General features: G+C 37.9%; 2 protein-coding genes across 3 annotated transcripts; one reads left to right on the top strand and one right to left on the bottom strand.

Moving 5' to 3' along the window:
* Positions 1–1,478: 1,478 nt before the first annotated feature.
* On the bottom strand, positions 1,479–5,604 carry LOC112173098 (phenylacetaldehyde synthase). Of its 2 annotated transcripts, XM_024310645.2 has the most exons (14): positions 5,584–5,604; positions 5,314–5,489; positions 5,089–5,209; positions 4,827–4,899; positions 4,438–4,668; positions 4,066–4,229; positions 3,621–3,761; positions 3,427–3,486; positions 3,015–3,179; positions 2,679–2,735; positions 2,421–2,485; positions 2,082–2,205; positions 1,839–1,976; positions 1,479–1,732 (listed from the first exon to the last, which is right to left on the bottom strand). In XM_024310645.2, the coding sequence occupies exons 1-14, from the start codon at positions 5,587–5,589 to the stop codon at positions 1,604–1,606; spliced, it is 1,650 nt and encodes a 549-aa protein (XP_024166413.2). In that variant the 5' UTR covers positions 5,590–5,604; the 3' UTR covers positions 1,479–1,603. The 2 variants fall into 2 exon arrangements, with proteins under 2 accessions (XP_024166413.2, XP_040365208.1); XM_040509274.1 differs by lacking the exons at positions 1,479–1,732; positions 1,839–1,976; positions 2,082–2,205 and having other exon boundaries at positions 2,452–2,571.
* Positions 5,605–6,323: 719 nt separating this feature from the next.
* On the top strand, positions 6,324–11,081 carry LOC112171502 (disease resistance protein RPV1). Its single transcript, XM_024308678.2, has 6 exons — positions 6,324–7,020; positions 7,404–8,499; positions 8,593–8,657; positions 8,868–9,021; positions 9,097–9,942; positions 10,108–11,081. Exons 1-6 carry the CDS (start codon positions 6,533–6,535, stop codon positions 10,837–10,839), a joined length of 3,381 nt encoding a protein of 1,126 aa, XP_024164446.1. The 5' UTR covers positions 6,324–6,532; the 3' UTR covers positions 10,840–11,081.
* The last annotated feature ends 309 nt before the right edge of the window (positions 11,082–11,390 follow it).

The following is an 11,390-nucleotide window of genomic DNA, read 5'->3' as shown; positions in this document are numbered from 1 at the left end:
TTCGCATTATAGGTAATGTATTCCACTTGACTTCAGACACCAAGCACACAATTGTAGTACGATGAAACCAAATATTTTGACAAAGGCTCATTTCAAAAAAAAAAAAAACAAAGAGCTCTCTAAGAGCTTTCCTAGCAGAGTTAAAAAAAAAACCATGTGAACTTGCACCCACAAGACCTAGGTCTATGCCCAAGGCCCAAACCCAAGCAAAGTCGACGAGAGCACATGCAACCTGCACCTTCTGCCAGTCTATCACCGCCGCCGCCAAGGTTCCTGCAGTCGACACTTCCAGTAAATCATATTCCTCTAGCGCACTGAAAAATCGCCGATGAACCGAAACCAACAATTGATATATCACAACCAGAGAAGATCAAAATAGATATACAACAGATGCAGGCAACCAAACACCATGCTGCTGATCACCAGCCCTTGTCGCCGATCAAATCCACGTCAAGGCCCTCGAACCAACCCAAAAGTCAATAAGTCCCTACAAGTTGGATCCGACGAGATAAAACAACACCCTGACGAAATTAAAAACGACACCGCCCACCACACCAAGATGGAGGCAATGGTTGTTAGATGATGATGAAGCCTCCAAGTCTCAACCGTCGGGAAAATCTCGCCGCCACTAGAGGGTGTACAAAATCCTGGGTAAGATTCCTTCTGTTAATTATCTCTAAATTGAGATTGTAGAGCATCAAAAACTTCTATTTTTGAACTAATTAGTTGATTTAATTTTATAAAAAGAAAACTAATTAAGGTCTTGGTAATTAATTAGAACCGTAATCAATCCCTTCGAGCCCCTTCATAAGTTGGAACAGAAAATAAAAAGAAAAACGTTAAGGATTGGAATTGAAGGGAAATGACCATTTTCTCTCCAACTTTCGACGAGTCCTCTAGATCAAAATAATGAAAATATACAGATGTAAAGCCCACTTGGATATATGTAGGACAATTTTGTTATTTACTTACTAACTTCTTCCTTCTACTTATTTTGTCCTCCGACGAAGTAAGAGATGGACAAAGATAAATAAAAACAAGAGCTCTTGAGCCATGTGTATAGCGAGGGGATTATACCGGCCTCATTTTTGAGTAAGAGTATCTACTTCTTTATCCCACTGCAAAATATAATGGACCCAATGACATCCCAAGAGAAAGCAACCTCATTGACATGCTCAAACCTCAATTGCTCATTGAGGGATTTGAAGCAATTAAGTTGTGCAATTGAGTTTAACGGCATAGGTATATATTGAGATAATTAATGGATAATACTTGACTAACCAGAATGTGAAGAATATTCCATAAGTTATTGAACACATGTCTTCTTTTTATTGGTTATTTTTTCCTCCTCATATCCAAATGCCTCAAAAACAATAGCATTCTTTTCAAGCATTTTTAGCATTGGCTATGAAAGGGGAAAAATGAAAAAAGAACTAAAGCCTTCGAGGCATTTGGTTGTGCAGACATGACTAGCTAGCTGACTGTACCTTTGTACGAAAATTACGATTAAGGGCCTTTTTTAAATGTAAAAATATGTTATGGGTTTTAATTGGCATTGCACTGCGACAGAAAAAAAAGGCTTAAGAAGTAGTGGGAAGAAAGGTCATCCTAAAGAGGTTGCTAGCAGTGCAGAGGCCTCATCTTGCAAAACCTTCCATGCTGCATTCACATGCTTCTCCTCAGTCAATGGAGCTCCTACTGCAAAACGTAATATGTATGTACCAGACAGGACCTGTATAATAATCTCTCATTAGGTACACGTTACAATAATGACCATTTTAAAACCAGAACCAAGACATAGTGTCAATGTGTCCGGAGGTGTTTGATTGTGAGCTTACCGTGTGAGAAATGAAAATCTTCCCTGTTGAATTTACAGCATCTAATAGTTCATTGTTCAATTTGCTCGCACAGGCCTCATTTCCATGAGGGGGCAGAAGGCGGAAACAAACTAACGAATAAAGTCTTGGAGTAACAATCTGCCAGTTATGGCAAATTATCAGAAAGAAGCAAAGTAGTTGAAGAAGTCACACAAGTTAAGAATATAGTAGTCAAACAAAAAAGTTCATGGAGAATGCCATTACCTCAAACCTAGGGTCTTGAGCAACAAGCTCTTCAAATTTTTTGGCCAAATTGATATGGTTTCTTATGTAGGACTGGAGGTTCTCCAAACCATAAAGTCGTAACACCATCCATAGCTTCAATGATCTGGACGCATCAGTCAGTTCTTTAAGATGAATTACATTTAGTTCATTCTAAAGCATACAGCTTGAGAACCATTAGATGACATAAATCTGCTAGAATGTGACATGAAGCTTTCTTATCATTCAAGCAATCAAGCTCAAAAGCAACTTATACTACCTTCTCAAACAGAAAGATTGTACTCACTATCTCGTATTGCAAAAATACGTTTAAAGGCATACCTAAACCGACGTCCAAGTGGAACTTGCCAATCTTTGTAATCCACAACCATGTTTGCTTCAGATGACTGCAGTATCAACAGCATTATTAAGCAAACAAATAGCCTGGTAGAGAGAAAAGTCGGACAACATCAAGTAACTCTTAGGTCTTAACCTGGCAGCATAAACATAGGCATCAATGTATATTCGTAATTTGGATTTAAATGTGGTCTGTTTTCATGTCGAATCTCCCAAAAGATAATAATGTGGAAACAAGTTTACCTTGTTTTTCAGGAACTCAGGATTTGTAGACAGGGCCTGGACCAAAGCATTTCTATCCTGTTATCAGAAATAAGTATCTGCTGTATTAATAGGCAACATGAACTGACAGATGAGAGCAAAAGGTTGACGTAAAGAAAATAAAATTTTTTGCATTTCAATTCAACTCCCAGAGGTATTCTTTTTGTAAAACTGTATGCGTCAGGTTCTTAAGTTTCATATCAGGCTGAATCCTTCTTAAGATGTTGCATATGATTCAGAGGAGCAGTGGAAAAAATGCAGAGGATCTTCAAAGTAATAAGCAAACAAAAAATTCACACTAACAGAAAAATGACATACCTTGATCCAAAGCACCGAACAATCAAAGTTTGTGAGAAACCATTTGTGTGCATTCATGTTAAATGAGTCTGCTTTCTCAACACCATCAATGTAGTGGCGGTATTCTGGACATATACAGGCACTACCAGCATATGCAGCATCCACATGGAACCACATTTCGTTGCTCTGGGAAGATGCAAAGCAATACCGTTATGTTAAAACTGGATAAAGGCTTTAATGTGTGTTGATTACATTGTGTTCCGTTATTGTGAAAACTGACTTCCAACACCACAACACTACAAGCAGGAAGTTGGGAACAAGCACCAAAAAACTATTCTGCCAGGTCTTAATATCTAAACGGTTTTTCAAAAAATTGATTGGCGATGCAGAACCAAGATTAGATATTTGTATTGATCTTAAAATAACTAGTTACCTTAGCAATCTTTCCCAGTTCTCCCAAAGGATCAACCGCTGTTGAAGAAGTAGTACCAACCTGTAAATTCAAATGCAAAATTTCAGTAGCTGAGATAACAAGGCAAAACCAATTTGTAGGTTTTGAAAAGAAAAGGTATGATCGAGAACAAAATGGTAAAAAACAAACTAGTATACAAAGTGTTTGTTTCATACTGTTCCACATAAGAAAAAAGGAATTAAACCACTGGTGATGTCATTTGAAATTGCTTCATTAAGTACACTGGGCGAAAGAGCATAATTAGTAGTTGAGTCGGTACTCAGCGTCCTGCAATTCTCAGGATGGATTCCTGCTATCTGCCGTTAAACAAGAAACACCAAGAAAATTGAAATACATAATCAATATGCAGTTAAACAATAAATACAAGAATGCATGTTGATTAAGTCATGCAAACACCATGAAGTAGAGATAAAAAGTTGCAAAAAACAAAAGAATTGAGAGAATGCCTGCAGATTTTATGGCATCATGTTAGTACATAAATAACCTGCTTGAAATTATCCTCACTGCCCATCTACTAAGAACTATAAATGGGTTATAAACATTCTGCTCTGAAAATTTGAAGTGTAAAAATAAGAATAGAAAAAAGAGAAACTATGATACCTGACAGGCTTTCTGCAAAGCTGAATGTGTTTGATCAGATGCATAAACAACAAGCTTCTCAAGGGCATTTTTTCCTACCCTTCTCAAAATCTTATCACGAGCAGCCAGGATTACAACCAGAACAGCTTCACTTGCAGTGCCTTGTATCACACCACCACCTTGTCCTGCAACAACATCTCCAACTTTAAGTCCATATGCTCAACGCAATTGAATTACTGTCAATTTTAAATATGTGATTCTCATCCCACTACACACAGCTGAAGAAAATTTCCTAGTCATCAAATATAAGCATTATATTCTTTCTTTGGCAAAATATAAGCTTTAAGGTTCACACAAACAATTTCAGTCAGAAAATAGTCACTAGAGCCACACCTGCTGAAAGAAACTCGTCGGGAAGTTTAATCAATTTGGCGAGCCAATCAAGAACAATAATTTCGAGCTCTGTAGCTGCAGGAGAAGTTACCCAACTAAAACCCACAATGTTAAGACCAGCACTGAGCATCTCTCCCAAAAATCCGGCAATGCTGCTATTAGAAGGATAATAAGCAAAGAAGTTTGGGCTCTGCCAGTGGGTCACCCCTGGTAGTATCTTAGCCTGAATATCTGCAATCACATAACACTTTGTTCTTCACATAACGCAACATTTTATAGATTTTAAGAATGACATACTCAAGCATATGAGAAAAAACAAGTGACAGCATAATGAAGTGCACTGAAAGTTGCTATGTCTAGAACATGAGAACCCAATCATGAAACTTCACCATCAAAAATATGTTGCAAAGATTCGGGTTGAGTAGGCGCAGAATCAGGTAGAAGTTCACGGAGATATCCAGGCTGCAATATGTGGCTAAACAAAGTTACACTGATGGAAATTTCAAAGTAAGAGAGCCAGCAATCATGATCTGGGCCAAAATATTAGGATCACTGGACAATTTACAAAGAATTCGACTTTTGAGTTATTTCCAATCAAATGATTGGGTTTGCATATAAATGTAAGTGAGAGATGATGGATGGTATGGTAACCTGAACTTGGCTGAGAACAGGGAATTCCTCAATGGTCTTGTAGTAATCAGCTATGAAATCCACCATCTTGTGAGCATTCTCTCTGAGCTGCTCTGCATCCATTGGCTTCAATCCACCCTCCCTGTTTTCATAAAACCCAAATGTGCAGAAAGAAATAAAGTCTCATCAGTATTTTAGTATGATCATCATATCTAACAAAACAGAGACAGAGAGATTGTGAGTTACATCTTGTGGTGATGATGCTCTGGGTTTTGTCTGAAGATTAGAAATGAGGGAGATGAAGACTGTAACACTAAACTGGAGGCGGCAAAGTTAGAAAAAGGTTTGTCTTTTCGTATGGACTCTGCTGAGTGGACGATATGTGACCGCGAATCACAACTTCCCAAGCCTTGCAAATATTTCTTTTAGCGAAAACAATATATTTAAACTTCCTGTTGTACCCTTCTCCAAATAAAAACAAGGGAAAGAGAATAAGAATGGCTTTGTTGAACCTACCGCCATGGCGTTTCTTCCAGTCAGAGTTTGATCCATAGGGTCAGAGCCAACTAAAGGTTTATACTTGCTCTTACTAGTGTTCTGTTTGCATGTTCTTTATCAAAATTGTTCCGCTGGTTCACAGTTTCTGTTATAGTCTGAGATGAAATTATAATGCTCCTCTTGTTTTTGTTACTTGGTACCATCAAATGATGCTCTTACCCAAATTGAATAGTAAGGATACGGATCTCCATATTAAACAAAAAACGAGATGGAGAGATAATGACCTGCCTCTTTTGGTGCTGATCGACACTCTGCTTTTCCTATCAAGGTTATAGCAAACGGAGGAGCTAGGGAAATGAAAAGGATTCTCTCACTGTCGAACTAACTTCAGAGGGAAAAAGAATCAAGCGGATCTTTTTTTTCTTTGCAGGATGAGTAGATTTTTGTTACCTGAAATGGAATGTGAACTGTATGACATGAGCAGAACCATGTAGAGGTAGAATTTTAATCTTCCTAAACCCTATATATATGTTAGTCTGGTCTGCATTTTATTTTTTCACAAGAGTGACGGAATTAATTCTTCTTCTGATTCACAATTCTTGTCTCGTTTATATTCATACTTCAGTTTTTTTATTTTATTTATTTATTTTTTATTGAGAAATTAAGTAAAATGTGAAAACAGAGAAAGAATTCGTAAAGAACTAAAGAAGTATGATAGAAACAGGTAAGACTTGGTCCTTTCTCATGAATAAAGAAGTTGGAGCCTTAATTAGCTGTATCCACATACTCATATTGACTTCCAGATTCCCTAGAAGAAGCTTCCTCTTCAATCTCATTATACCTGGTCCTTTTGGGATCTCATGTTATTGGATTGACTTTCACATAATCCATCCATTTTCTCACAACCAGCACAATATCTTCATCATTCATTGATTGATTTGCAAGATAGATTAATTCAGTCTTCTCAATGGCTGGTGTTCTGGATACTACTTCCAGCACTTACCGGTGTCATTATCATGCCTTCTTGAGTTTCAGGGGCGAAGATACACGCAAGGGCTTTAGTGATCATCTCTATAGAGCTTTGGAGTTGGCAGGAATTCACACTTTCAGAGATGATGATGAAATTGAGAGAGGAGCAAATATAGCTACAGAGCTACATAAAGCTATACATGAGTCACGAGTAGCCATAATAGTCTTCTCTAATGACTATGCTTCCTCAAGTTGGTGCTTGGACGAACTTACCAAGATCATGGAACGTAAAAGGACCGATGGATACATGGTAGTGCCAGTTTTCTATAAGGTGGATCCATCTGTTGTTAGGTGGCAGATTAGGAGTTTTGCAGATGCATTTGCCAAACATGAAAAGCGCTTCAAGGAGGAGATCGGCAAGGTGGACAAGTGGAGAAAAGCTCTTAAAGATGTAGCCGATCTAGGAGGGATGGTCTTAGGAGATCAGTAAGTAAATAATTCCCTAGCTAACTCTACCATGGACTTTAACTTTAAATTGTTCACTTTTTCTTCATAAGCACATGCAATTTGAGAATCTTAAAGACCCTGTTATAATTCAAAATATCTATAATACTAACTAATTAAGTGAATTGTAGGTAAAGCATTGTGGAATTGTTGGACTTTAGTTTTGTCTTCTGTCATGAATCCACAGTTCCACACAGAACTTTTCTCAGGAAATTAAGTTGTGTTATTTCCTGTATTCAATTTGAATTAGCAGAAGGATTATCATTGTTTATATGATGCCAAATAGTCGTTGCACCCTAACGAAATGGAAATGTTATTTCATTTTGCTTTATTTATTTTAAATCTTTGATATCAATCTACAACAGGTACGAATCACAGCTCATCCAAAATATTGTTGACGAGATTGAAAAAAAAATGGATCCCGTTACATTAAATGTTGCTCCATATGCTGTTGGAATAAATGCTCGTGTGGAAGACCTCAACATGTGGTTAAGAGATGGATCAGTTGATGTTGGTGCGGCTGGCATCTACGGGATGGGTGGAATTGGCAAGACCACTATTGCTAAAGCTGCTTATAATCTGAACCGGGATAGATTTGAAGGAAGAAGTTTTCTTGCAGATGTTAGAGCAACTACAGAACAACCTAATGGTTTGGTTCGCTTGCAGAGGAACCTTCTTTCAGATATTCAAAGGAGAAAAACAAAAAAGATAAACAGCGTGGATGAAGGTACAAGCAAAATCAAGAATGTTGTATGCTGCAAAAGAGTACTTATTGTTCTTGATGATGTGAACGACTTGGACCAGTTCAATGCGATTCTTGGAATGCGAGAGTGGTTTCATCCAGGAAGCAAGATTATCATAACAACTAGAGATAAACACTTGTTAACGGCCACTGGGGTTTCTAACATGTTCATGGTTCCAGAATTGGATGAGCATGAATCACTTCAGCTTTTCAGTTGGCATGCCTTCAGACAAGCTCATCCTATCGAAGGCTACATGGAGGTTTCAGCACTCATAGTAAAACACTGTGGAGGGCTACCGTTAGCCCTCCAAGTTCTGGGGTCTTCTCTATTTGGAAAAAGTGTACATGTATGGTACAGTACATTAGAGAAGTTAGATGTGGTTCCTGATAGCAAAATTCAAAGAATTCTTAGAATAAGCTACGATTATCTACAAGATCATCATGACAAAACTTTATTCCTTCATATAGGATGTTTCTTCATAGGAAAGAAGAGAAACTTGACATTTACAGTACTGGACAACCTTGAGTTTTTCACAGCAAGTGGAGTTCAAAATCTAGTTGATAGATGTCTACTGCAAATTAATGACGGCAGGTTGATGATGCATCAATTAATCAGAGACATGGGAAGAGGAATTGTTCGCGAAGAATCAGTTGAGGACCCTGGAAAACGTAGTAGAGTGGCGCAAAAAGATGCCTATGATATTTTGAAAAACGCATCGGTAAGAAGCATTCTGTTATTCATAAATCATAATTATATTGTACATGTGTACTAAATCACTAACTAGTTACCCAGTCTTCTAATATGTTAGCAGGGCACGCAAACTATCAAGGGTCTCTTGCTCAACCTTTCTATGCTAATGGATGGTATGTCTTCCAAGTTCCAAGGCAATACTTAACAATAAACGAGGGCATGCCGAAGAATCAGATGGAAATTGTTCAAGACGGCGTCGACTTAGTTTCTTCTCCTGGCAATCAATCAACTATTCCTCTACAAATTTAGCTTCTATATCGAGTGTGGCAGACTTCAAGACAGAGGCATTCAAAAAGATGCCCAATCTTCAACTTCTCCTGCTCAATAATGTAAAAGTCAGTGGTGGCTACGGAGAGTTTCCAAAACACTAATATGGTTGTCTTGGCAAGGGTTCCCCATGAAATCAATACCAGCCGATTTTTGTTTGAAAAATCTAGTTGCTCTTGAGTTGAAGCATAGCATCCTGCAAGTTGTATGGAAGGAAACCAAGGTATGTTACTCTCTGTTTCTCTGTGTCAAAAATTTAGGGGTTATTTTACATTCTAATTACTTCTCTTTGAAACAGTTTTTTCCAGCATTGAAAATCCTTGATCTCAGTCATTCACAGGGTCTTGTTAGAACCCCAGACTTGTCCGGACTCCCAAACCTTGAGAGATTAATTCTTAAGGATTGCATAAATATTGTCGAGATTGATGAATCCATCGGAGAACTTCAGAAACTTGTATTCTTGAATCTAAAAGACTGCAAAAATCTCTTGAAGCTTCCAAGAAGAATTATCATGTTGAGATCTCTTCATGAGCTAATCCTTTCTGGCTGCTCAAAGCTTGGTGATACGGAGAAACTCGGTCTTTTATCAAATAAACCATGGCTATCAATCTGTTCGTGGGTATCACCAAGAAAAAGTCTTGAAGCAACCAGCAGCTTCTCGTTGGCATATTTGCCACGGTCTTTAGGAAGCTTAAGTCTGGCTGGTTGCAATCTATCAAAGATTTCCGATGATATTAGTGTTCTGTCCTCGTTAAAGCATCTGGATATAAGTGACAACCCAATGCTAAGTCTTCCAGAGAGCATAAAGACTCTTACTATGCTCGACACTCTTTTCTTTGGAGACTGCACCAAGCTCAAAATGCTTCCAGAGCTCCCACCAAGTTTAAGTACTTTGCATGCAGAAGGTTGTACATCGTTGAGAAAAGTTACGAACTTACCAAACTTTTTCATATCCCTACAACCATATCTTACGGATTGCAAAGAATTAGCTGAAGTTCAAAGCTTATTCACTATAAAACCATTGAGAAGCATCGACATACAGATGATAAAATATATGGGTCTGTACAATTTGGAATCCACTGAAAGCATTGAAGTCGAAATGAGCAATCACCTGACAGATACAAACAAGACAGGTCCACTCCAGGTTTCTCTTTCTTCCTCTCTCTGTCTCTCTTTTATATGCATAATTTTTATGATTAATTAGCTTTGATGGCAAAAAGAAAAGAAAAAAAAAAAAAAAAAAAAAAGAACAATGTGAAGTTACCTAGCTTCATATATAATTTCTGAAGATATGATCTTCATGAAACAGGGACTCTATGAATGTGGAATATTTAGCATTTTCCTTCATGGAAGCACAATTCCTGACTGCTACACCTACAGAAGCATGGGTGATTCAGTGTTGTCTATAACTGTTCCTTCCCATCTTAAGCTTAAGATCCGAGGCTTAAATGTATGTATTCTATATGCACTAGGCCCATGCCAGCACCTTAAAGTCAGTAATGACACGAAGGGTCTTATGTGGACATACTGCCCCGTCACTGTTGGTGTTCCTAAAGAGGATGGACTGATGCTATGGCTAAGTCATTGGCTGTTTGAGAACCATGAGTTGGAGGCTGGGGATGAATTACGTGTCTCGGTGCATAATGGAGCTATATTCTTTGACCCTCTTGGTCATCGAGACGTTCTTCCAGCAAAGGAATTTGGAATCCAACTTGTGTATGAATCGGAAAATAAGGACGTCCGATCCAAAAGTGAAGATATTACGGTACAACTTGAAGCGCCTTATTGGAGTTACAATATTGTTACTGGGAATGGATCATTGTCAGCATCAAAGTATCAAATGTGGACAGGCAAATACTTTCTTTGCAATTATATTTACAATATGCGTCAGATTCATTTCAGAAATTGCGAGGAGAATCCAGCTCATCTTGATTTTTCATATGAGCCCAAAGATCGTTTGAGTGGATATTGCCGTCATTTATTTGAGCACACTCACTTTCACAAGAAAAAATTTGAGTTTGTATTGAATCTCTTTGTTTAGGTACACAGGATTGGCCTCCATTACTTGACATTAACACCGTGGCAAAGACAGTTTTTCTTTGTCATATCACTCATATGTATATTTCTGATTTCTGAAGATGGAATTTCATCTTTGCTTGATGCAATATTTGCTGTCTTGAAATGTTCTCCTTGGAAGATTTGAGTACTTGTAATGGCGGTGTTTTGTGCTTGTAGGAGTGGCAGTTTCAGACACAACTGAAACCAACATCAAGTTCAGTGGATTTGGGTGGTTGTTTGTGTATAAAAAAGAGTTCATGAGAAAGGGCTATTGCTTAAATAATTTCATTTTTGGTAGATGCATAATTTATAATGGATTTTCTTGGGGGATTTGAGTTCTCGCAAAGGGTGCATGGCTTGTCATGCAATGGAATGGAAGTACTTTGTATGATAAACTAGGGCATTCTGTTCATCAGAGTACTTCAGGTGGAACACTTTGATGTTTAATTTCCAGGTACTACAAAAATTCTAACTCTTCCTGCTTGCAAGGTCGCTTGTCCTGCAATGAAAACCAGGGAAATTGTGTTGTTTCCA

The sequence above is a fragment of the Rosa chinensis genome, chromosome 6 (genome assembly GCF_002994745.2).
Source record: "Rosa chinensis cultivar Old Blush chromosome 6, RchiOBHm-V2, whole genome shotgun sequence".
Lineage (NCBI taxonomy): Eukaryota > Viridiplantae > Streptophyta > Magnoliopsida > Rosales > Rosaceae > Rosa > Rosa chinensis.
This window is presented reverse-complemented; position numbering and strand designations above follow the sequence as displayed.